Source organism: Elephas maximus, chromosome 15 (assembly GCF_024166365.1).
Source record: "Elephas maximus indicus isolate mEleMax1 chromosome 15, mEleMax1 primary haplotype, whole genome shotgun sequence".
Lineage (NCBI taxonomy): Eukaryota > Metazoa > Chordata > Mammalia > Proboscidea > Elephantidae > Elephas > Elephas maximus.
Window position 1 is genome coordinate 51,109,242 of NC_064833.1, and position 27,935 is coordinate 51,137,176.

At 38.0% G+C, this 27,935-nt stretch overlaps 1 protein-coding gene across 1 annotated transcript in view; it reads right to left on the reverse strand.

Moving 5' to 3' along the window:
• The window catches only part of NECAB1 (N-terminal EF-hand calcium binding protein 1), a 162,069-nt gene that overhangs the window by 115,111 nt on the left and 19,023 nt on the right, over positions 1-27,935 (reverse strand). Inside the window, exon 3 of the mRNA XM_049854509.1 lies at positions 20,603-20,711. Coding sequence (XP_049710466.1) covers positions 20,603-20,711 — 109 coding nt within the window. The remainder of the gene's footprint in view (positions 1-20,602; positions 20,712-27,935) is intronic.

Here is a 27,935-nt window from a genome sequence, read left to right on the forward strand (position 1 = left end):
TTCTCATTAAACAGTTAGTATACATATTGTTTTATGACAACCCCACAACACGTCAACACACTCCCTTCTCAGCTTTGGGCTCCCTATTACCAGCTTTCCTGTCCCCTCCTGCCTTCCAGTCCTTGTCCCAGGGCTGGTGTGCCCCTTTAGTATTGTTTTGTTTTATGGGCCTGTCCAATCTTTGGCTGAAGGGTGAACCTCAGGAGTGACTTCATTACTGAGGTGAAAGGGTGTCCAGGACCATACTATCAGAGTTTCTCCAGTTTCTGTCAGGCTGGCGAGTCTGGTCTCTCTTTTTGAGTTAGAATTTTGTTCTATATTTTTCTCCAGCTCTGTCTGGGACCCTCTTTTGTGATCTGTGTCAGAGCAGTCAGTGGTGGTAGCCAGGCATCATCTAGTTGTACTGGACTCACTCTGATGGAGGCCATGGTAGATGTGGTCCATTAGTCCTTTGGACTAATCTCCATTATGTCTTTAGTTTTCTTCATTCTTCCTTGCTCCCAAAGAGGGGAGACCAGTGGAGTATCCTAGACAGTCGCTCACAGGCTTTTAAGACCCCAGACACTACTCACCAAAGTAAAACGTAGAACATTTTCTTTATAAACTCTGTTATGCCAATTGAGGTAGATTTTCCCTGGAACCATGGTCTCCACAGCCCTCAGCCCAGCAATCTGGTCTCTCAGGGAGTTTGGATGTACCAGTGGAGCTTCCATGGGTAGACGGCATGTTATGATGGAAAAATACAAACTCTGAAGTCACAGAGTTCTCGTTTTTATTCCCTGATCCATTCTTTACTCATTATATGAACTTGGGTAAGTTAATGACATTTTCTAGGCCTTGGTAACCAAAACCCAAGGCAAACCTGTTGTCGTACAGTCAATTCCAACTCATGGTAAGCCTATCTGTTACAGAGTAGAACCGCTCCATAGGGTTTTCTTGGCTGTAATCTGTACGGAAGTAGATTGCCAGGCCTTTCTTCCACAGAGCTCCTGGGTGGATTCCAATCACCAGCCTTTAGGTTAGCAGCCCGTATAAAATGTTTAGAGCAGTGCTTTGTACAAATGAGGAATTCAGCAGACTTTAGCTTGCACTCTTCTTGATGAAGATTCTTTTAAGGTGAAATTAGGTATTTCTCAAAGGGAGTGAGTTTTAAGACATCAGGGAAAGATTGTTATTGATGCATTTCTCCTAAAACAATACCCGGCCCCAACAAAACTAAACAACAAAAAAGCATTAACTCATTTTAGTATAGGTGACACTGGACCCTACATACTAAGAAAGTAAAGAAATAAGCATAATTAAAAAACAAATGGTAATGTAATAATTTCAATAGGGAAAAGGAGACCTGAGCCCCACTAATAGGGTATAGAACAAAGTACCAAACCCCTAAATCTCTTATCTCCTAATCCAGCACTCTTTTCTCTGAGCTGTCCAATCGAGCATGGTTTGGGATTTTTACAGTGTTTATGTCTTATGTGTTGCATATTTATCAGCTCTCTGTATTTATGACAAACATGCATTACATGATTCATCTCCCCCATCCCTCCTGGGTTGGCTCTCCGTTCCACCTGCTAGTTTGCCAGGCCTTTCTGACATTATGCCAGACCTCTCCAAGCATAAATCTTCTTTCCATTCTTCATTAATTTTCTTGATTCTTTACATAATATGCTCTTTGGAGAAATGTACTGCTTTGTGAACAAAGCCATTTTAAGTTATTGAAATGACTATCAAGGGGAATTACCATAAGAGAGGATAACTTTTTTTTCCTTACAGAGTAAGTTCATTGATCATATTAAATTATTTATGCATTCGAGAAAATGGACCTCAAAATCAAACAAGTAATTTTCTTTTCCTACTCCTGCTTTATTTACTTATCGTTTGCCTCTCTAATTTCTCTTTTTCCACATCTCCATTTTGATCTTCCTCTCTCTGTTCCTTGCTGATAGCTTGTAGAGGAAATTTCAATGATTTGAAGTTAATCGGCAACTACTTTGCTTGACAAGGTTATTAAATTATTCTTTCCTCTTTTAATTTTTGGCATATTAAATTAATGCTAGATCAGTGTCCCATCTCACTGTGCTTTAGAGAATTTAAGCACAAAAGCAAAAGCAGATAATTTTATTAAAGTGCAAAACTGGAAATTACAATGAAATGCAATGCTCAACTAGAGATGTTTTGCTGATAGTTGTCTCAAAAATTAAGAATACTGGAAATTATTTTAAATAGAAAACTTATTTTTTAAAATGTTTTGCCATAAAAAATATTAAATCTGAAAAATACCAATCCAAAATCTTCTATTATTTTAGACCAAAGGTCGAGTCTAGTCTGAAAAGTCTGGCCTGTAGTAGGTATTCAATAAATAACTGCAGAATAAATTAATAAGTAAAAAAAAGAACAAAAACAGAAAAATACTTGATTGACGCATTCCCATTACTGAATATACTCGAAACTAAAATTTCCTGTCTAAGGCTTGCTGTAAAAGACAGGAAGACCAGTCATAGCTTATGCCTTATAAAAAGAAAGCTCTAAAACACTTATTGAGGCATTTTGAGGCTTCTAGAACTATAGCAGGTTTCTGCTAAACAGAGATCAAACAAAGTTCACAGATTAAATCTATTATGACACGATTATTGCACTTTCCATTTTGATGACAATAAAATATCTGTTATTTTCTATTTCTTTTTCAAGTATAAAGAGCAATTTTAAGCACACTTAGAGTGAAATAACGGCTCCTGCAATTTCAATATTAAATCAAAAACTCTTTTTATTATAATAACAAGCCTAGAAAAACATTAGAAGTCATTGGCCAAAAATGTGGACAGCCATAATCAAGGGATATCTTTGCAAGTCAGCAAAATTGGTGGAGTAGCTCCACTTCTGAAAGGTTATCTAACTCTCATTAAAATTAAATATCATCTCAGCTATGTTCAGTGCTAGATCCAAGTAGGCATGAAGGTAATTTGGCATCATTTTGTGGTAATTAACGATATGCCACTTTTTGTTCATTTAGCCCAGCTTGATCTGTGCTTCACAGAATTTAGGGTATACCACGTGGCACTTTGTGCTAGAAAACCTGTGGTCTCCCAGCAACTCAAAGGAAGATGTAAGCATCACTTCGCTGGCTTTCAAAAATCACTCAGAGAAAATCTATTTAAAAAATTAAGAATATAGATGCCCCTCAAAAAAGAAAACCACCCTGCTGTTTGGAGCAATAACTGTTGCTCACTTTGGAAAATTTTGTCTAAAACTTTATCGGACCAGTGCCTTTTGAATTTGTATAAAGTAAAAAAAAAAAAAAAGCAGATCTCAAGAAAAGTTTTTAAAAATCAAGTCAAATAAAAGCAGTTATAGACTTCAAATGTTTTCCTAGTGACAAATACTATTTAAAAGTCTCATAGATTTACATAAATATGTAGTACTGTACCTTGTGGTTTAAAAAAAATAAATCCTTTCCATTAGTGGAATTTATCAATTACCTCTTTGAACAAAACACTTTATTCAATGCCTGGTTTCAAGAAGCTTCATTTATTTTGGAAGACCAAAGATAAATACTTGCAAAAACTCAGATGTACTTATGGAGCAGCTCATTGAAAACTTCTAATTTATAACAGAATAAATATATAAATACTATAATTATGCATGGTGAGTTTTTAAAAAAAATATGACGCACAGTCTTCTCACCTCTTTTGCCTTCACATCACCCATCATTAGATCCTTCTCATGGTTAATCTACTAATGCTTTGGAGAAGTAATATAAGGTAAAGCACAGCCAAGAGAGGGGTCACATCCAAAGTCTAGACCAAGGTATAAGGAAAAAAATTTAGAAGAATACCAGTCACTAATAGCCCAGTCTCTCTCAACTAGAGATTCCCTAGAGAAAAAAAGGAAACAAGAAAAAAGTAAAGTGAAGAGAACTTAGATTCAGGTGCCTCCCTGAGAAGGTGTCATCTACTCTGTCTTCCCCTCAAGATAAACTCTGCATGATGGAAATGGTGGTTGAGGTGGCGGTGGTGTTGGTATTACCCTAGGGAAGTTCTGAGATCTGACAACAAAGAGTATCTGTGATCTATCTGCAGATGACAAGGCTCTGTGCTCCCCTTAATTGGTGTAGTGGGGTACAGCAAACACATCTGCATGATATGTCTGGGTAGAAGGACCTGAGATAACATCACAGGATCACTTACACTAGACACTAATTTGGGAGCACTACAGTGCCTAGGATCTGAGAGTACCAGAGGAACGTCACAGGGAGCTAGCTGGCAGACATGAATACGGTTAGAGACTGCGAACAAAGGAGGATACCCAGAGATCTGCCTGGACCAATGACCAAAGACCATGTGGAAATGAAGACCCCACTGCAGAAGCATCATGAAGAGCTGAACACAGAGAAAGAAATACCTGACTTCTATGATTTTGTACTAGGTAAGAGTCCAGACTTATACAGAACCCTGGAGATTACAGAAGAATGACCCTGGATTGATGGAGATCAAGTTTCCACCACCCAGCAAAATGAAGGCTCAAAAGAGAAATTAAGTTATAGATAAACAAAGTTACATTTCCCACTCACCCACCTGCGTTTCATGGTCTACTATACCTGTAAATAGGGAGGCAGTGAGGAATAGAGGAAAGAGAGCAGAATGGGTTCAGAGGACTTTGTTCTAGGCCCAGCCTAAATAGTCGCTATAACTTTGGGAAGTCACTTAGTCTCTTTGCCCTTGGTTTCTTCAGATGTAAAATCAACAGGTTAGAGGCAAGATTTTTCCTTTTCGTGGATATACATTGTCAGTGCTCTAAAAATACAAAGGGGCACATCTAACTCAGCAGGAAGTTCTGCTGTCCAAACTTTATGCTAGCATTTAGTGTAGTGTCTATCCCATACCCAGTGCTCCATTAATATCTGTTTACGTGAAATGAAACAAATCCCAGAGTTCAACGTTGAAATTATCCTTGGGGTCTTGTCACTTATGTCTCGCTTTTCTGGTTGGTAGGCTTGTAATAGTTCTCTCTACAATAAAAAATGTGGCCAATGAAGTCATCAGGTTCATTTCTTTGACATGTGTTATGCAAACATTGAAGACCTGCTCAACACAATGCAAAGCATAGTAGCTTTATAATTAAAGAAAATGAACAGAGGGAAAAAGGATAAGAATATTCTTCTAGCCTTCCTTTGCAAGGTAAAATGTTTATCCATAACTCTCTTGGATTTGAAAGGGAAAAAAGACCAGTGATTACCCATTCCACCAAAGGGATAATGCTGGAAGAGCCACAGAACAGGTGAAGAAACTTTATCACGTTTCCAGCTATCTTCATCTGCCCTATTCTGAAGCAACTTTTCTAGTACTTCCAATCACATACCATTTACACTGCCCCTAAAGGTCTTAGCAACTTGAGCAAAAATTCAAAGCACACACCAAAAAAGTTGTGTGTAATGTGCTGAGATCCACCGAGAAAGACAACAAAGGAAAAATCCTCTAGCCATCTAAACAGTGGTAGTGTCTTGTCACTCTGTGGCCTTCGAGAGAATGTCCTATGTTGGAAAAGCCTCTGAGTATGGTTAAAAATCCCTGGTGGTGCATTGTACAGGGCTAGATGGTCCAGGACTCATTTGAAAAACAAAGAGCTGTAGCAAACAAGCTATTCCAACTCATATAAGGCAAACAGCAAACAGCCACCAAGCCCACCCACACAGCCAGGGCCTTGGGGGCCGAGAAGGATTTTCCTTTGCACACAGCTTCTACAATGTCAGATGCATCTTAACAACCCTCCCTCTTACCCAGCACTTATCTTTGTCTGTGTATGTGTGGTTAAAAAAAAAAAGAAATATATATATAAAACAAAAAAATTGCCATTTTAAAGAATACAATGGAGTGACATTAATTACATCCACCATATTATGCAATCATCACTATATATTTCCAACAGTTTTCATCATCCCAAACAGAAACGCAGACCCCTTATGCAATAACTCCCCCTCCTCCTCCCCCCAGCCCAATAACCACTAGTCTACTTTTATCTACATGCATTTGTCTCTTCTAAATATTTCATATAAGCCAGCACTTAACTTCAAGGGGTGAGAAACAATGGAAAAATTCAGGAAAAAAAGTAACATCACATTTATTTGTTAGACATACAGATTTTTATAACTTTCAGACCAAGAACATGAGTTGATCTGTGAGGTAGGGAAAACTTTTAGGGTGTTCATTGTGGCCTACCTTGTGAAATTTTCTAGTTTCTGCCTTTTAGAGGGAGTCCCTGGGTGGTATAAATGGTTAACATGCTTGACTGCTAGCCAAAAGGTTGGAGTTTCGAGTCTACCCAGAGGCACCTTGGAAGAAAAGCCTGGTGATCTACCTCCAAAAAATCTGCCATTGAAAATCCTATGGAGCACAGTTCTACTCTCACACACATGGGGTCACAATGAGCTGGAATCGATTTAATGGCAACTGGTCACCTTTAAGAGAACTAAATGGACTACTGCTAAATCTCCTAAATTACTTCCCAGGCCTGAGCTTCCGCCCCATAACCTTTTCTCTAATAATTTCTGCCAGGATTCAGCTTGCTTTCCTTTAATCCTCTGAGCACCTATAGTCCATTATCCACCAATAGGGTTTTTTTTTCACTCAAGGTTTACTGCAGGCTGAAACCCAGTATTTCAGTTGCCCTCTTTCCTTACTGTCCTTGATGTTGCTAAACCAAATACTGGGAAGTTAGAGAGCGAGGGAACACTCAATATCCATTGTAGTTCTTAGGTGACACCCAGAAGCTTAAATGGCATCCACTATTCTCCTATTATTATTGAAGTGAAGGTCCTTTCGGCCCCTAATAACCTCTATATTATGCTGATCTCTTTTTCCAAAAAAAAGTTCATGTTTCAAGTCACTACTGCATCCTAAAGACATGATTAGGAAAAAGCGATTCATGCCTACTGGAGTTCACAATTCTAAGGCTCTTCAGGTAAGGAGACATTAACCTCATGGGTGCTCTGCCCAAGAAAGGTCATCCTCCACACTATTTTCCAATCAACACTTGGTCCCTAAATTGATAGGTTCATCACTACCATTTTGTTCTTCCTTGGTAACGTCTCTTGAAATATTAGATTTCTATTGATTGAAGATGCTGGCACCCCTACCACAAATCCTAGCAACAGCCCCCAAATAAGAGCTAGAACATCGTGCAGAGATCTTAACGAATGGGATGGCTTCAGAATCTCAGCTATCTTTCCCCTGTTCTGAACCCAGGAGCAGCAGGGAGCCATGGGTTTGTGCTCCAAAAGGTTCTGCACTCACGCGCACTGCTAATCTGAGTCAAACAAGTATCACATATTTATACAGCGCCTTGCTTGCCTGGCAGACTAAACTGTTTCTTCATATTTGTTTCATAAGTTTTCACAAATTTCCTGCCAGAAAATATTATTAGCTCCACTTAATATTCAAAGATAGTAAAGCACTGAAAAATTTCCTTGGTCAGGGCCTTCAGAAACAGAATGAAGACTACTGCCTTGCCAGACTCCAAGGCAGTGAGCAAAGATGGAGCTAATGGGAGACTGAGAGAATAATGGTTGTAAGCCAGACTGTCCAGCATGACTTATTCTCTGTGTGACGTTGGGAAAGTAACTCAATGTCTCTGTATCTTGATTTTCTCATGTGCAAAATGAGGCCAATTAAAGTTGTATAGTGAAGATTATGTGAGTTAATGAATGAAAAGTGCTTAAATCAGAATCTGGCACATGGTTAATAATCCATAAATGTTAGCTATTTTTATTACTCTGCAATATCAGAGTAATTATCTTCCAAAAGCTTTCTGTATCACAAAGACTTAAGCCAACTCAGAACAACTAGAGGTACAAACGCTTCAAAATGATGCTCCAGACCAATATTTAGTCAAGCACAGCTACGAAAGCCTCTTAACTGGTCCTCCCGTCTCTAGGCTTGTCACTTGCCATCAACTTTCCTCATGTTGGGGAGATTCTTTTTTCTAAAACAAAAAACTAATCCAGTCTCTTCTGTGTTTAAAATCTTTTAATGACTCCCCTCTGATCTGAGGATAGAAATCCAAACCCTGTAGTGGTTCACAAGGCCTGTCATAGTGAGGTCTCTGCCTCTCTACCCTCTCTAACTATCACCTTCCTGAACTCGATACTCAGGACATGTTGAATATCTTTCAGTTTCTCAAACCTGCCACCCTTTTTCACACCTAAAGGCTTCCACGTTATTCTCTCTGACTGCAAACTTCTCTCATATCTAACCCTACCCACACCCACACCTTTCCTCGATAATACCTGATGACTCAGCTTAAAAGTCACTTCTCTGCCCATGCAAACACTCTGTATTCCTCTACCATAATTAATCAGGTTATTATTATTTGTCTACTTTCTCTACTAAACTATCAAGCCCTTGTTCACCACTGTATTCCCAGTACTTAACACAACATCTGGTCCAGAGTAAATACTAAGTCATTGTTGAATGGATGAAAAAGTTTGTATGGGCAAGCCAGAATCTTAGAAATGGGCTGACTTCAGAATTCTGTTCTAATAGCCTCATTTTCTCCCTGATGTTCTGGATTCTCTCCCCTGGAATTCCCAGGAGCTCTAAATGGGCTTTTGCGGTGACCCCCTAAAACATTTAAATTTTTTTTTTTTCTATAACAAGGTTGATAGAAAATTATTCAAAAAAGGCTGGTGACTTACTTGATTTAGACGTTACAAGGGAATATGAGTTTCCAGTCGTTGTTCTTTGCTGTTTGGGCCCAGAACGTTAAAAATCTGATATAATGTGTCAATCATCCCTCCTCTCATTCCACCAAAATCAAAACATGCAATTCATCTAACATTTTATATTAAATTTCCAGGAATTTTTGTCCCCTAGGTTAAGAAAATCTGTACCAAAGACTTCAGATAATACATCAAGGACAGAAATTTCTTGTTGTAGTCTGTGACTGTGCAAGGGGCATTTTTGTTATGGGCTTTGAAATTTAAATTGCTTTTTTTCATCCTAAAGAATAGTATCAATCAAATACAATGAAGATAATAATTTTTCAGACATGCAACAAAATAAAAAAGCACACTCTGATGCTTCTATTGAAATGTCTATATAAATATACTCTGTTTTATAGAAAGAATCCCTTTGAATTTTCATGAACCAACCAAGACATAAACACATGTAGTTCCACGGACAGTAAAGAGATTTTGAAATGTAAAACATTAAGAGCAAAAATCTGGGATTAGGCATTCAAAACACAAGATAATACAAAACACAAAATATGATGAAAAGAGACAATTAGAATGAATAGCAAAACAAAAATTCAAAAGACTGGGGATCTCTTAGAGTTGATTCTAATTTCAGTGATATATAGAAGACATCCTGGTGGCACAGTTGTTAAAGTGCTTGGCTGCTAACCAAAAGGTCAGTGGTTTGAACCCACCAGCTGTTCCACTGGAGAAAGATGTTGTAGTCTGCTTCCATAAAGATTTACAGCCTTGGAAGCCCTATGGGGCAGTTCTACTCTGTCCTATAGGGTCGCTATGAGTCAGAATTGGCTCAAAAGCAATGGGTTTGGGTTTTTGTTTTTGTTTTGGTGTTTAGACATAGTAAATTTTCAACATTAAGCTTGGAGAAGGATCAGAGCAAGAGTAAGAGCGAGTGAGAGGTCAGATGGGCAGGAACTCAGAGACACTAGACACAATTCTATTAACACCACTAATATTATTAAAATAAGAGTTAAGTAGTAATTCTCCTTATTTGATTCTTGACAAACCCACAGGACAAGCCTGATCAATTTTTCTCAAGTAATGCAATTTCATTTCCCTTGCCTATATTCTTTTCTTAAATGGGTGACCTTTGACCAAAGTAAGGCGGGCAACTTCCCTGAGATTATTAGCATATTACCCAGGAGTCTCTGGCTTTTTGAAACTATTTTTAAAGTTAGTATCCCAGTAATAACTCTCAGACAGCCTAACTTTTGTTAAAATAGGCTGTTCAAACTTAATGATTCTTTGTAAGAAAGTAGTAGCATAAGCATATGAAATTATGTTTAATCACCAAGCATTAGCTCCTGTAAAGATTCTGGGTTAAAGACAGGCACAGAGATGGAAAAATTAAGTGTCTTGCTCCTCAAATCATAATAAGTAGGAGCCATTGACCCCACTTTCCCCCCAAAATTAGCCGTCCATGAGATGTCTGGAAAACAATTTTCCATCCATCAATAAGTCAGCTGCCCAAAATATGAAGTAATACTTGCTCATTTATGCATAATACATGGTCCATGAAGTAGATGATTAATAAATACTTGCTGAATAAATAAATAAATAAGTAGAAATAAATGACTAATTTCTTGGGAGCTGCAAACTCATCTGGAATAACTGTTGTCAAGTTTGACAATCTGAATTTTCACTTGGAGACTATTCACAATTTAAAAACAAAAAAACAAAAACCCTCTTTGTGCCAGTCTCAAGTCTATATTCATTAATTTCATCCTGACAGCAGTAAGGATGGGAAGATGGAAAGAGAATTAGTTATGCAAATATCAAAACCCAATGGCCCTCCACAGGTAGATTTCTAATTATTCTGAATCATTGCTTTTAATCTAAAGTTGATTAAAAATAGATTGTCAGAAAAACTTAAAAATAAAATCAAGCCATTAAAGCCCAATAATGATTAGCAACTGAGTCAAGAACAATAAATTGCAGCTGATAGTCATGCTTTGCTTTCTTCCCTATTATATTCTGAGTTAACTACTAAAAGCTGTTGCTATTTGGATTATTTTTTCCCCACTGAGAAGCCCTTTGAACACCAGAAAAGAGAATATAATACTGTATGTGGTCGGAACTTCATTTTAAGCATTGGAAACTTTTTTTTTTAATTTATTTAAGTGCGATCCATTAACCAATATGTGAGGAGAAAGAAAAATTTTTAACTTGAATATGTTTTGTGTTTGTTAAAATATGGAAATAATCCACATTTACATATTAAAATTATATTTGAAGAATTCTAGTTCATGGAAGTAGATTACTGTTTTAGAAAAGTACCCTCTGAAACTGCTTGAGTTTAATTGACATTCCAAGGCAAATTTTAATTTACTCTGTCCCTGTGCAAAAAGAGTCAACTCTCCTTTATTTGACAGGACCAGTCAATGGCTGGCATCACCCTTTCTAAAGTCAATCGGCCAGGGTCTAGACTCCCAAAGTCACCAATGATGTACCTTTGCGTTCAGGGGACCATTAACCAGTAAAGCAAGGTACACAGGGGCTTAATTGTGTTTACTAACTAATCTGTAGTACACTATTTACCTGTTTTTCACCACCTTGCTTATTGGGTAATCCATCCCTGTTTGCATTGCCTTTCTTACATCTAATCAATACATCCTTTCTATAGCAATCCATCAACTAACCATGTACTTTTGAATGTATTACAGCAATTGCTGGAAGTAGTGGAGAACAATGATCCTTGACTCAAAGGAATTTACAATTTATATTTGGAGACAATATTAACATGCTAATGAAACAATTAGCAAAAAATAACAAAAGATACCACATAATGAAATGGTACCTTACAAAACCATAAACTATAATCATAGAAATCTGGAGAAAGAAGACAATCCAAGAAAGAAGAAAAGGTTAGTGAGCACATCTTAATAATAATAGGTATTATTATTATGTGGCTGAGACTTTTATCACTGCTAAACTTTGCAAAATGGGTTTTTACATTGGCTTCATTTTACAGCCTATCAAATTAAAGTTCAATGAAGAGACGTTGACATCTGACATCCTCATAACTAGCTAGCAGAAAGATTTTATTGCTGAGTTTTTTTCTACACTTCAACACTGCCTTTCATGGGGTGGGTGGACCCTGACTTTACTAGGCAGAAGAGAGGGGCAGAGCTATTCAGGTAAAAACCATAGCATGAGGAGAGATATGGAAGCAGGAATTTATCTCTTCTTTCCTCAAATATTTATGGAGTTTGCAATATGTGCTAGAGAATATGCTGGGTCCTTTGAATCAAGGGAAAACACAACAGCCATAGCCACTGCCTGCATGAAGTTCAGAGAAGGGGTTGTTGTTAGTTGCCTTCAAGTCAATCTTGACTCATGGGGGTCCATGTGTGCAGAGTACAACTACTTCATAGAATTTTCAAGGCTGTGACCTTTTGGAAGCAGATCAGTAGACCTACCTTTCCAGGTACCTCTGGGTGGGTTTGAATGGCCAACGTTTCTGCTAGCAGTTGAGCAGTTAACCGATTGTGCCATCCAGGTACTCCTTCAGACCAGGTGAGCAGAACATTAATAATAATAATAATAAATAATAAACACATGACAAATATAAAATTTTAGCTGACATAAGTGCTGTAGAGAAGGGGTGCATGTTAGAGCGAGCACACATAATGGGAAATTCAACCTAATAAGGAGGTCAAGGAAGGCTTTCATGATTATGTAAGCATGGAATTATTATATAAGCATGGAAAAAATACAGCAGATCACACATTAGGTGGTTAAGATTTGTTATGGGAGGTGGGATGGGGTGAACAGTGGAAGCAAAGAAAATAAACAAGCAGAAAAGTTCTCTGATTAAAACAGAATATATATATTACAAGTATGGTAATCAAATGCTACTGGTGGTTATCTCAAGGTGGTAGGGTTTCAGGTATTTTTACGTTCATTCTTATTATTTTCTATATTGTTTAAATTCTTATCACAAGCATGTATGATTTATATAATTTTTATTGTGGGAGAAGTATTTGCTTCAGGAAATTGTTCTTGAAACAGATTCCTTTAAAAGAAGTAATGACTTTCGGGTCATTGACCTTCGGAATTCTGAAATCTTGAGGGGTCATAAAGAACAATTGTATCTATTCCACCAATTCAACCATTCTTAAGAACAATGGCATTGTAAAAGAAGGAAAGCTCGTACATGGGTAGTGGTGGTGAAGATGAAGAGAACTAGATGGATTTATAGGATATAAAGTAGAAAAAAAAAAGAAGGACAAATTGGTTGGTGCTTTGGGTATGGAGGGAAACCCTGGTGGCGTAGTGGTTAAGTGCTATGGCTGCTAACCAAAAGATCAGCAGTTTGAATCCATCAGTCAGTTCTACTCTGTCCTATAGAGTCACTACGAGTCGGAATCGACTTGACGCAATAGTTTGGTTTTTTTTTTTTTTTTAGGTTTTGGGTATGGAGAATGAGAGAGAGAAAACTATCAAGGAGCGAGCACCAAGTATTTAAAAAATGTTAGGGTTATAGTTTTACTGAATAGATTTTATCCATTTGGTGGATAACGATGAGGTAAAATAGAATACTGCAGTTACATGAATAAATAATTCATATACATTCCTAGACAATTTTTATTTTGAGCAGTAATTGATTTTACTTAACTACTGGCAACTGTATCATGCTGATGGGAAAAGAGAGCACCATTAAAATTAAAAGAGAATCCAAGCTCTTTATTGGGAGGAAAGTAATTTGCCAGATAAGATTTAAAAAATTAAAAGATCTATAAAAGGTTTGAAAGCACAGGCCTTGCGTACAAATGATTAAAGGAAACAGTCAAGTTGCGTGGGCACTCTGAAGAACAATGGAGAAAATAAGGCAAGTGCAAAGCGATGGAATGGAGACAGGTAAGGTAAAGTCCAAAAGTAGGAGATGAATTCCAGATATCAGGGTAGGATGGAGAGAGGGAAATTGCGCAAAGAATAGAAATAACGCCCACAGAATAAAAGAATAACATTTCTAGAGTGTAGCAACTCCCACACTAAAAAGCCAACATAATGGATATAAAAAAGGAAGAGGTAAAGGCAGCAATTAAAGCAATTAACTCAACGATACTCTATATCCAAATATATTCCACTGCTAGAGAGAATCAACCATCAAGAATAAAATACCTGAACGTGATCTGAAAAACTGACTTGAAATATGCAATATGCAAAATAGACAGCTAAAAATCTGAAAATTTACTGAGGTGGCATGACAGAATGGAAAATCTGAGTTTTCGTTTTTTAGGCTAAGACAATCCCAGCCCCTGACACATACTATCTGTGTAACCTTGGGCAAGTTACTGAACCTTCTGTATCTCAGATTCCTTAAGCATAGGATATGAATAATAATAATACTCTCTTACTTAGCTTTTGTGAAGATGAATAAGATGCTACTAGTAGGTACCTGGTACACAGTCATTCAATAGATGAATTTCCCTTTTCCTTTAGAAATTAAATGTTTCCTTTAGGAACTAAATATTTCATCTAGAAATTAAACACTTTCTGCCTTCACACAAAATATGACTTGAATACAGTCTTTGTCAAAGAAAATTGCAACCAAATTTTTCACAAATTGTAACTAAGGATAAGCCATTTCCATGACTCTTGGAAAAAATCTCCTTGAAATTCCCTCCCTTATAAATCCCTAAAATTTCTGCCAGGGTTCCTTTGCCCCAGCTGTTTTGCTGAACCCCAACACTGCCACATCTAGGCTGCCTATTCCATTGTAGCCTGATATTCTCTGGACTTGGACTTTCACATTGTTGTCTTGACATATAGCTATACCATCTCTCTCTTCTCTAATCTCTCGCCTGTGCACCTCTCTCAGTCATGCCATGATTGCTTAGCCTAAAACCCGGGTTTTTTGCCCTGTTTTGCAGACACTTAAGTTGTTGCTGCTTTTTAAGCCTTCACTTCTAGTTGAAAATGATACAGGATATTTTAATAATAGGGAGTGAGATCACTTTTGCCCACTCCTGGAATTGCAATGAACTTTCTAGGTCACAATGCAGTTCAGGGTGAGCTATATGCTCTTCAGATCAAACCCTGGTTTTTCCGTGGGTATTGATCTTGCCTTCTTGACCTTATCAGTTGCTGTCCAGTTGACTCCAACTCATGGTGAACCCATGTGTGTCAGAGTAGAACTGTGCTCCATAAGGTTTTCAATCGTTGATTTTTCAGAAGTAGATCACCAGGCCTCTCTTCCAAGGCACCTCTAAGTAGACTCATACCTCCAATCTTTCACCTAGCAGTGTAGGGCGTTAACTGTTTGTACCACCCTGGGACACCCTTCTTTATCAACTGCCTGTAAAATGTGTCTGCTTAAGCAGTGTGATGATAACCCCAGGGAAAGTGGCTTCATCAACCACCTCATCCAGCTTTAGAATTTCACTGTCATGCACAAAATGGATGAGCAAGTTTTTCAGTTCCAGAAGTGGCAAAATTCTTCCACCTGGAACGGACCTGTTGATATCATTACTCTCCAATTATTATGGAAGTTTAGCTCATCAGTACTGCACAAGAACTGTATTCAAATGTTAGGAAGACTTGTCATACAGATAAAAAAAATATTCTGATTCTCCATGGACCTAAGGAGCAGAACTAAGAAAAGTCAGTGGAAGATTAGAGGGAGAAATTTCAGCTCAGGACCATGCTCTTTTAGTGGGTGGTGATAGTCCTGTCACTTTGGGTGTGCTTCAGTGATTTAACAAGTCAGAATCAACTCGACGGCAATTTTGTGTGTGTGTGTGTGTGTGTGTATGGAAGTTCCAGTGCTCGATGCCCAAAAATTCCCTGAGCCTGTAATAGGAAACACTTGCTCTAAAGACATGAGCCATTCATCCTTAGTCAAAGGTCCCTGTCTGAGGGCCCTAAGAATCTTTTCTGTATGTTCACTCTCTGTCCCAGGAATCAAGCTTCCATCTAGTGTACAATTTGGTCTACCCTGACAGTCTGAGACTCCAAAGTGCAGTATACTAGCAGAGCTGTCTGTGGTCTCCAGAGGAGCCTGCTGTGGTTCAAAAGTCCTTGGGTGGCACAAATGATTAAGTGCTTGTCTACTAACTAAAAGATGGGCCCTTTGAACCCACCCAGGGGAGCTTGGAAAAAATGCCTGGCAATTTGCTTCTAAAAGGTGGCAGCCTTGGAAACCCTGTGGAATGCAGTTCTACTCTATACACATAGGTCACTATGAGTCAAAATCAACTCAACGGCAAAGGATTTGGTTTGTGTGTTGTGGTCAGCACTGCAAGGATTTATGCTAACTTTTCATGTTTTCCTCTGACTACGAAACACAGGCAAGCTGGATTTCTGATGAATGAAGAGTACTTTCAATAACATGGAACTTTCCTCTTGACCTAGTGATCTTTCTTCTACCTATTCCTGTTCTTTAATTGGTGTGGTGGTCCCAATTTGTGAGCTAACAAAGCTGCAGATTAGCTTTCGCTTATATATTTTTTCCAAGTTTAATCTTTAAGGGATTTAAGTATCCTGTTTTGAACATTAACATTTACAAAATTTGAGGGAAAAATGTGCTTAAAAAAGTTTTACTGCAGCAGGAAGAGATGCATTAAGGTGAGCTAAAATTACTGAGAGATTAACAGCACAAAAGGAAAACAAAGATTAGGTATATTTGACCCAGAAAGAAGACAGTTAAAACGAGGCTTAACAGAGATCTATGAAATCAGGAAAGTCTTAGTAAGGCGGACATGACATTCTTCAGAATGATTATGAGTTTGTTTGCACTTCCCTTAAAGCTTCAGAGTGTGAAATTTTTCAACAATATTTTGCTCTGTTGTAAAAAAAAAAAAAATTCACTTTGGTCTTCTTCTCTTCGCCATATCCATGCCCCAAGTACCCACCACAGAAACAAACCTATTAATTGTTCCACACTCAATCAGTTACTCTATCAAAGAAGAACTCATGAAAACTTTCCAAATATAATGAGAAAAGATTTAAAAAAAAAAAAAAAAAGGGTGATGGAAAGTTAGGCTTCCTATGCCTTTAAATGTCCACTACTCTTACTCAGGGTTCTTTTCACTTTCAAAGTCTTTGCACCCAATGAAATCTTCCAGCTGTAAAGAATTATCACATGGTATCCAACAAGCAAAATGATTCATGAAATTAACATTAGAATGAGATTATACCTAGCTTTGACTTTAACCTTGTGCCTGCGCAGTGACAGGCGCTCATACCTCCTTAGATCTCTTCATTAACGTGGAGGGAGATGTGGTTAATGGTTTAGGTTAGAAATACAACAAAAATATTTTCTATGATTCAGACCTGAAATACTTCCAACCTTAGTAGTATTCATGACAGAAACCTGTGCATAGTTTCAAAAGTGTAAATTCTTATGAAATTGGATGTTTTTGGGATTTGTTTATTTGTTAGCGTTCATCTGCACCCATTAGAAGCCATTTGACTGTAAAGATCGAAGTGACTCCAGGGCACAGTAAGAACTGCAGTGAAGTCCTCAAGATAATTTCTCAGTGGGAAAGAAATGAACATATTGATTTTTTTAAAAAATGAAAGAGTAAATAAATGAATGAATGAAAAATAAAAGAAATAAATGAAGGAAAAAAGCAGGAATATTAGTTTTGGAAATTAAGACTTCTACCTAAATGTGCATGGAGGGGTCGATATAGATAGACAGATGGGGATAGACAGATAGACGGAGAGAGAGAGAGCGATCAAAGAAACAAACAAAATTTACTGCTGTCAAGTTGATGCTAACTCATAGTGACCCTACAGGACTGAGAAGAACTGCTCCACAGGGTTTCCAAGGCTGTAATCTTTGCAGAAGCGGACTACCACATCTTTTCTCCCGCAGAGTGACTGGTGCCTTCAAACTGCTGACCTTTCAGTTAGCAGCTGAGCGCTTAACCACTGGGCTCCTTAGATATAGACAGATAGGTAGGAAGCTGGATAGGTAGAAAGATAGGTACATAGATATACAGACAGATAGATTGATATTTTATTTGTTGAAACTTTTTTTTTTAAATCATTGCACAGCTCTACATTTATAGTTTGTTCATTTAAAAGCTGCCTATAAAACATGACTTCTGAAAGTCTGTAGGTTTCTCTGAATTTTTTAGGTCATTTCACAAAGAACAATTTAGTTAATTTTTACATTTAAAACCATCTTAATTATGTTTCACTAAAGGCACAAGCTCTAATTAAATTTCCAAACGATATTTGTTTCTTATGATAGAGCATGATATTTTAAGAATATTCTTCATGAGACAAAAGGGGAAAATCTAACCAGCAAGATCTGTTTTCAGTATTTTCCTTTTTTCTCTAAATATTTTTGAAGTGAATATGTATGTCGCTTTTCAAACACAGTAAAATATAATGTTTGTAGCAAAAAGACTTGGATTTCAAGAAATAGTAGGGATAAACTGAGTTAATACTATCTTAGAACACTCTGTCCCAAGAAACAGAATCTCAAATCAGCTCCAGAAAATTCACTGTAACAATCAAACACTTATTTAATGGAATAGTCCCTGGGTGGTGCAGAAGATTAGCATACTTGGCTGCTAACCAAAAAGTTTGGTTAGTCCAGCCAGAGGTGCCTTGGAAGAAAGGCAGTCTACTTTAGAAAAATCAACCACTGAAAACCCTGTGGCGCACGTTCTCCTCTGACACATATGGGGTCGCCATGAGTGGGAACTGACTCAATGACAACTGGTTTTTGATTTAATGGAATCCAAGATGAGGTTGAATGGCCAGGTTTCCAAGCAGCCCTAGGGGCCTCCACAACAGATGTCTGTGGACTCTGACTGTCATGGTCGGCTATTAACTGAAGACAGTGAGTCTGACTGGCTTAGTCCAGGCTATGGATTGGCTCCTGCAATCAAGCTTCTACCTATGACTGCACTAAAGGGGTTGGGGATGTTGGGCCATGGCAGCATTTGGGAGAAGAGTAGATGTTCTTAGAAGGTGTGTGGAAGGGGAAAAATTAATAGGCATATATAGTGACAATTGCTAAAATAATTAAAATTTGGATCATATAAAAGTCATCACTTGCTTGAGATATAGCTTGAAAATTTCTGTTCCAATGATTGGATTAACCTTTTTTAATTCATTGACCATTGACATCCTTTTAATTTTTTTCGGACAGGAATTTTATGAATATCGTTAAGAAGTTTCTATCTTTAGCCCCAAATTAAGTCAAACAGCATTATGATCAGAAAACACGTATTGTTGCTGACACACAGGAGTCACAATGACCTACAAAGCTGTCATTTCCTCCCTAAAGTTCTTTAATAATACTCACCAACCTACAGGGTAAAGATGAGGCACTTTTGAAATCTCAGAATGCAAATTCCTTCTTGTTTGTCCCATTTTTCTTCTCCAGTTTCATCTTCCCTACTCCCCACCTTACAGTTGACACTTTGGTCACACAAAAATATTTGTCACTCTTATTTACTCATGGTACACCGTACCTTCAGGCTTTTTCTCATACTGTTCCCTCTGACTGTAATATTCTATCCCTTTCTACTCTCCCATAAAGACTTAGCTCCTGGCCACACAATCATGAGAACATTCCCTGAACCCAGCAAACTGAGTGAAGATTCCCTCCCTTGTGATTCCAGAGTATTTCATACATGTCTCAACCATAACATGTATGATACTGTATTGAAATTATCAGCGACTAGGTCTATTTGTCCCCTAAACTACAAGCAGGTTCTATGTTGTATCACCAATAAGTACTACGGGCTTGATAGTATGCTGTATTTGTTGAAAAGAATCAAACTGATCCAGTGACCCGCCAATACTCTTTCTAACAACAAAAAACTTAAGCCATTTCAAAGGGAATTTGAAACTCCAATGGAAGTCAAGAAACTTACAAAACCAATTGTTTTCAAAATATTCGGCTGCTTGAGTAAAGTAAATTTAATCTTTTAATTTTTCGTATTAGTTTGCCTTAACAAAATATCTGTACATTGGCGTAGCCCAAGAGCATTTACTTGGCGCGACTCACTGCCTGAAACATTGCAACACTTTGCCTAAAGCAAGATAGCAATTGTTCCAAGCAGCAGACTGACAGATGGGTCTTAGAGCATGGTTACAATGATGCTTTCACATCATATTTTCTGTAATCACAACTGTCACAAATAATGGATTTGGCTCAATTACCCAAATCAAGCAGCACATTTCTGTTGTTCTATATGCTAAATATCTCATTATTTTGTATTTTCAAGCACACGAGAATATAAATAGTCATCGTAAATGCCATACTAATGCAAAAGATAGATCTATGTAGGTTAAATAAAATAGATGGATGCTGCATACCCTGATTATTCAGAGTAAAATTCTGTGTCCTTCTGCATTACCTGTATCTCTCAGGTACAGTGATTTGGAGTTCAGCGCATCTGAATTGTCCAGATAACTGCTGTAATTCCCCATCTCATTCTGCTAATATAAGAATATATACTTTGTTCTGTTCTATATAGGGTCGCTCTGAGTCAGAACTGACTCAACGGCACCTAATAACAATATAAGAATGGCCTAAGAACAATTTTTAAATGAAGCAAATTCATATGATGCCTAAGCAACAAGTCAACAATCTACTTTCTTATTAATGATAGAATTTGAATTATTTACAATCTACAATTGTTATACATTCTGCAGAAAGGCACAGTCCAAAACTACTTGAGGAAAAACAGATCATTGTTTTCCAATTCAAAGTTCAGTTTTTCAGAGCATTTCACTTATTAGAGAAGGTGTCAGAATTAAATATAGCTGAGCATTATAAGGTGTACACTCTGTATCTTTCCTCCTTTTCTCCTTCAGCATACGCACTCTTGTGTGCTCACTCTCTACCTCATTTACAGAACCCAGTGATAAAGAAATTCCTACTTGGTGTTATGCGTATCGATGGTATGGAAGAGCTCATGTAATTCTTCTCCACTCAACACTCCATCTGCAAAATACGCTTTGAATTCCTCAAAGGACAATTTTCCATCATCTGAAATGGTAAGAAGAAACAGAAGAGAAGCAAATCATTTCAACTTTTTACATTGGTCTTTCCATTGTAAAACCTTGCCCAAATGCTTGTGCCTGTGTATCTGTGCATGCACACACAGATACTCGGAAAGCAAGAACAAGGTGCAAAAAGGAAATAATCCATTACATCTCTGTAGTATGCAGAATGCAGACATATGCGCCCTGATGAAATATAAATCTATGCGGTTTTAGGCACTTAGGTGTTCACTTATTTACTAGACAAAATATTTAACAAGCACTGGTCAACTCAAAAAGATATTCACTCAACCAAAAAAGAACCCAACACAGAGTCAATTATATTTTGCCTTCATGGTGCCAGACATATACAGGACCTAGCAAATTAAAGGACAAAGACTAGATGTTTAAAATATATATATCGATTGAAAGAATGCTCACGTGTGGATATCAGAAGTGTTATTACAGTCCAACAAACTGCATTCATTTCTTTACTCTTTAAACAAATAAGCACTTTTTAAACCAAACACAGTCTACTTATTATGGGATGGCAAACTGAAACACAATCAGGGAGTCTTAATAAAAAGGATAAGGTGTACAGACACAGGCATAAGTATGCTGCACAGCGCAGCACAGTAAATGCAGTAAGATGCACAGCTTGAAATGTATGGGGGTTGTGGCAAGATTCCTTTCATTTGGGGTATGAGAGGTTTTAGTAGCATTTGAGCCAGTCTTTGAATAATAGGTGTAATCTGGATAAGTATAAATGGAAGAAACATATTAACAACAGGCAAAAGAGTTTGGTTCAAGACACAAACCAGCAAATCTAGAGGAATGAGTGGACAGGAGGCAGAAGAAAGCACCCTCGCTGTGCCAGGAGCCGGTTTGTCAGTGATCTCAGTGAGCTTCCCAATGACTGGGAGTGCTGGATACAACTGTCTCCTTTACAATGGGGAAACTGAGGTCTAAAGGAGGAAGGAACAGTCCCAGGATCACAAAGCTCCTGTAGTCTGTTTCTACCCAACAACACTCTACTGAACATAGCTGAGTTTGCCTTTGAGTAGAAGAAAGTGTTGTTCAACAGGACTGACTCTTCAAGCCTCATTTACAGCATTTAAAAAAAATCAGAGAGCCCACAGACCACCTAGAATTCTGTAAAAATACAGATTCCTGGGCCCTACCAGAGAATCGAGAAGCCCTGGTGGTGCAACAGTTAAGTGCTCAGTTGCTAACCAAAAGGTTGGCAGTTTGAACCCACCTAGTGGCTCCACGGGAGAAAGATCTGGTGACCCGCTCCTGTAAAGATTACAGACTAGAAAACCCTTTGGGGGCAGCTCTACTCTGTCACTTGGGGACGCTGAGTCGAAATTGACTTGATGTCACACAACCACCAGCGAATCAGAATCTCATAATAGAGGGTTAGGAAGGGTAGGCAGGCAAAAAGTCTGGATTTTTCACAACCGGTGCACTTCCTCCTTACACTAAGGTTTGAGAAGTATTACTACAGAGGACAGGATAGGCCTAATCACTGAATTACTTAATTTTTTCAGAGAAGGCACTAAAATCTGTAACATTTTAAAAAATCTTTACTGCAAAATACAAATATAACAATCCCTAAGACCTGTTGCCAAAGAGTCAATTCCGACTCATAGCGACCCTATGGGACAGGGTAGAACTGCCCCATAGGGTTTCCAAGAAGCTGGTGGATTTGAACTGCCAAACTTTTGGTTTGCCGCCGAACTCTTAACTACTGAGCCACCATAATTGATTCTTAAGAGTTTTAAAATTTTGTTTCATTCTGCTTTTTAACTTAATAGGTACATTAAATCAATCTTCCAATTAACCTTGTCAACAGTTAACTGGGCAGACAGACACAGCCTTCGCGGTGGTAGCAAATCCAGACCTTGATGAAGCATAGAATGAATTCCTGATCCCCGGCCCAGCCCAGCCTTTCCAACACCATGATGACCTATCACAAAACAAAGTTTAGTCCACCAAGCTCACCAATTGTCCAATTGTGCATTTCTGTTTTTGCACGGGTTATTTTAGTGTCATGTTTCAAATGATTATTTTTAAATTTAGCCTCATGTAACCTCATGATTCCACGTCCCATTAGTGGGAAATGTATATCCCAGGTTAGACTTAGTATAGTATTTCTACTGTGCATCTCCTCTACTCTGATGAACAATATATTGCCACGTTAGGGAACTGGACACAAATCAGGTCTAGGTCTAGGTCAAAGAGAGAAAGAGAGACTTTTTCATCTATTTTTTTTTCAAAGACAGAAAAAGAGAAACCATTCCACCATTTCCATCTCTACCTCTGTGGTCTGCAGTGAATGTAATAAATACATATTCACGATGACATGTTTTCTTTGGTGAACATTTAATGGTTCTTAGGTGAGCTGAAGCAGGGTATTAGAGAACGCTGCTTGCCTGTGCACCCTGTGGATGGGGTGGGCCTCTGTAATACCTCTTTATAATTATTGTAAGTAAGTGATCTTAAATAAACAATGTACCTACTATTAAATAGAAGCATTGACTAACAAGCACCCTCCTGATTCTCTGGGACTGAAGGCTTTTTTTTTTTTAAGCTCTCAATAAAAAAAAAAAGAAAAGAAGGCATTGAATTACAGTCCTGCCGGCTGGGAGAATGTAAAGCGTGTTTTGAAAGCCTACTTTTACCACATGCAGGACTCCTGAAAGTTTTCACTCCAGGCTGCCATGCTTTTAAATGAGCAGTTGCACGGAGTTACTAGAATATTTCAAGAGAGAAAAAATATCCCTCTAGGGTGGTTCTGCATTAATGAGTCAATTGTAAATTTTTTATTAAAAATATTTTAACTTCAATTTTCCTGCGGATCTTTTCTTTTGAAATGGAACAACAGAGCTAAGCCTTGATTTACACTGGCTTGGCTCTCAGAATTGTCGAATCTTGTGAAGTCTGATATCCTATGGTAATAAATTTTAACTTTCACCACCAAAGGGCACAGGTTTTTCAGCTTTTTTTGTTTGAATTGATGCTTTGCCTGAGTTTGTCCTGAGCATAGTTGGCCCCTCTCTACTCTATTTTAAAATTTTCTGGCCTTCTACTCCAAATGCTACTAATTTTTTGAGATGAAGGCAAAAGAAAAATGCAGTTGCTTAGAGAACAGTCTTAGAATAAAGAAAAATTTGACTTTTGAAAATGGATTTTTCATTTGCTAGTACGGCACTTTCATCAATTCTTTCATCAAATATTTATCAAGATCCTAATATGTACCATGGAAGCCCTGGTGGCATACTGATTAAGAGCTATGGCTGCTAACCAAAAGTTCAGCAGTTCAAATCCACCAGATGCTCCTTGGAAACTCGTGGGGCAGTTCTACTCTGCCCTGTAGGGTCACTATGAAAAAAATATGAGTCGGAATCAATTCGATGGCAATGGGTTTTGGGTGCTATGTGCCAAACACTGTGCTTTGTGCTAAGAATACAGGTAGACAAGCCCTATGGATCTTACAATTATGATAGAGGATATAGGAAATGAAAGCAGCAGTGGTGGCGCAGTGGTTAAAGTGATCAACTGCTAACCAGAAGGTCTGTGGTTAGAAACCACCAAAGGCTCCACAGGAGAAAGATGTGGCAGTTGCTTCCATAGAGATTTACAGCTTTGGAAACCTTTGGGGGTCACTATGAGTCGGAATCAACTGGACAGCAGTGGGTTTGATTGGGTATAGGAAATGAACAGCCATGTGCAATGTGATAAGGGTAATTCTAGGAGACAGTGGTGATAGGAGCACACAGAAACAAAAACTAAGCCAAATTTAAGGGTGAAGGGAAGGATTCCCAGAAGAAGTGATACTGTAGCTGAGACACAAATGAAAAATAGAGGCTAACGAACAAATATCTGCAAAGAGGCGTATTCCAGGTAGAGGGATTGCCAACTACAAAGCCAAGAGGCAAGAGTGAGTATGAATTGGGGAGCTGAAATAAAAAATCAGTAATGCCCAGTCAAAAGCATGTTTTGAAAAGCATGTTTTGAGAGGAAAGGAAGAGAGGCCAGAGGATTAGATACTCAGAGGCAACATCATGAAAAAAAGCTTGAAAGTCACAGTAAAGAGTTTTGATTTTATCTTAAGAGAACTCAGGAGTCATTGGTAATTTTCTCAAGGCAGTGACAGAATCAGATGTAAATTTTAGAAAGCTTACTGTGGCTGCAAGAAGTAGAATTGAGTAGTGAGGTATCTGCTAGACGAGAGGGCCTGTTAAGAAGACAGGGCAGTAATCCACTGCACTGGGGGAATTTTGGTGGTGGCAGTGAGAACAAAGAGAAGTAGATAGATTTATAATCTGAGAAACAGACTGAACAGGAATTGGTGATCAGTTGGAAGTGGTGAGTGAGAACCCAAACTCATTGCCATTGAGTCGATTCCAACTCATAGCAAGAGTAGAATTGCCCCATAGAGTTTCCAAGGAACAGATGGTGGATTCAAACTGCCAACCTTTTGGTTAGCAATGGTAGCTCTTGAAGGAGTGATTATTCCAGGACAACACTTGCTTTCCAGGACTGAGCAACCAGATGCATTGTATCACCATTCACTGCAAGAGAGAACATGGGAAAAAAGCATGGTGTGAAGAGTGCTCCTTTTGACATGTTGAAATTAGAGGAGGCTGTGGAATAAGTGAAGGCAGCTAGTAATCAGGAGTACCACATGAGTCCAGAAAGCTCAAGAGAGAAGGGTGGGCTTGAGATGTATGCATGGGACCTATCAGCACACAGTGATTGAGGTCCTAGAAGTGGATGAGTTCTCCCAGAGGATGTCTACAATGAGAAAGAAAAGGGCTCAGGACAGACTATGGAAATGGCAACCAAATTCTTTAAATTTCAGATACTGAGTGTTGGGCTATTTCACAGATTAAGTGAGAGGATATATGGAAAGAAGTTAGCCCAGTACCTAGCACATAGTAAGAATTCAACAAATGGTAGACAGGATTTTCAGATAGGTTTTTTTTTCACTAGTTCAGTCGTGCTAGATGAAGATCATTTACGTTTTTTCTTACCACTTTCAACTCTTCCTTGAAAAATACTTTCTGAGTACAGACAAAAAGCGGCTATTTGATAGACTTGCTTAATGATAAAAATTTAAATTAATTTTCTTGGGTAATCAGGATTTGTACGTCCCAAAACTGGTGCTGCTTTTTTTTCCCCCCATAAGGATCTTTAAACACTCATTTACAGCTAGAGCTCTAAACTTGGTGTTTCCCTTCTCAGTCCTCCATGGCAATTTTAATCTAGTTTTTGTGAGCATTTTAAATGATAAGCCTTTCAAAACACTGCCTTTTTTTTTTTCCATGTATTACTTTAACATTTTTGAACACTTTAAATATTGCAGCTTTTCGAGATCAAAACATCAAAATGGTATCATCTTAAATAATAACAACAGCCCCCTGGTATAAAACAAACACCTGGAAAGCATCAGTGAGTTTAATAAATAAAGGACAGCATATACTTTGCATATGTATGCACATTTTTGAGGCTGAAATTAAAAATGCAACTTTGTTTCTGAAATGAAGGTCTCACATATAAAATCAGAAAAACAATAAATAATATATTGTTAAATTTAATAGATTAAACACTTTATCTTAAACATAAATTTACCTTGTACAGCTCATGTGCTATCACTATGCATTAACTTTCTTATCTCTAAATGAAATCCCCTCCTTTTCCAACCTTCTAATGTTATATACTTCTTTTTTTCCAAACAATTTACTAACAGTATATAAATAAGAATATACTAGAAGCTCTTCTGGAGCCCTGCTGGCACAGTGGTTAAGCGTTCGGCTGCTAACCAAAAGGTCAGTAGTTCGAATCCACCAGCCGCTCCTTGGAAACCCTATGGGGCAGTTCTAATCTGTCCTATAGGGTCACTATGAGCCATAATCAACTCCACAGAAAAGTTTTTTTTTTTTTTAAGAAGTTCTTCCAGTTTCAACTCTCGCATGTAAAGAGCTTGCGAGTTGTCACTCGCATCCTTAAAAAAAAAAAAAAAAATTTTTTTTTTCCAAGAAAAAGCTAAACAAACTGAAAACCAGTGACTTTTCTTGGACCCACCAGAGAAATGACAAAGAACAGAAAAGTCTCCCAAGCAGATGAATTCTAAATAATTCATGCAGATACTCAGTCTTCAAGAAGGTGAAGCATAACTCTCCCCTCCTGAAGTGAGGGCTGTGCCTAGTGATTGCCTTCCAAAGAGTACAGTATAGAAATGGGGAAAAAGAGTAACTTTACAGTGGAGAAACCAGACAAACACAACCTCATCCAGATGAATAAGAACAACATCAACAGAGATAAGTCATGTTGATAGTATGAATCCTTAGTAATATGTGATGGCACTCTACCCGTGTGAGCTTCCTCCCCCAAGCCCATAACCCCAATCTAATCATGAGAAAGAAAAACATCAGACAAATCCCAACTGAGTGACAGTCTATAAATATGTGGCCAGTATTCCTCAAAACTGTCAAGATCATCAAAAACAAGGAAAGTGTGAGAAACTGTCACTGTCAAGAGTAGCCTAAGGAGACATGACTACTAAATATAATGTGGTATGGTGGATGGATCCTGAAACAGAGAAGGGACACTAGGTAAAAACGAAGGAAACCTCAATAAAATATGAACTTTGGTTAGTAATAATGTATCGATATTGGTTCATTAATTTTAACAGATATACTAATGTATTCATGGTCATAATAGGGGAAACTGGTTGCCAGGTGTTATGGATTGAATTGTGTCCCCCCCCCAAAATAAAAATTTTAGCAAGAATCTCAAGATTTTCTCTGATCGGCCAGCTACTGTATTTTTATGAAAATAACATGTACCCTCTTCAAGACACCCTCATAAGTACTACCATTCCAATCCTCTTCCACATGTCAAGATAATAAAATTAGCTTAGCACATTTATGAAAATACCTCGGCAGGGGGAGGGTGTGGCCTGCAAACAAATGCAGAAGGCATGTGTTATTTGCGTAAAAACACAATAGAGCCACATGATTATCCTTGAAATAATAACAGAGATTGAATGAACTGACTTCCAGACTTAGAATATAGAGTACATACCCACCCCTGGAGTGGGGTGGGGTGTATGAAACCAAAAAACCAAACCCACTGCTGTCAAGTTGGTTCTGACGCATAGCAACCCTGCAAGACAGAGTAGAATTGCCCCCAAATGGTTTCCAGGGCTGTAACCTGTATAAAA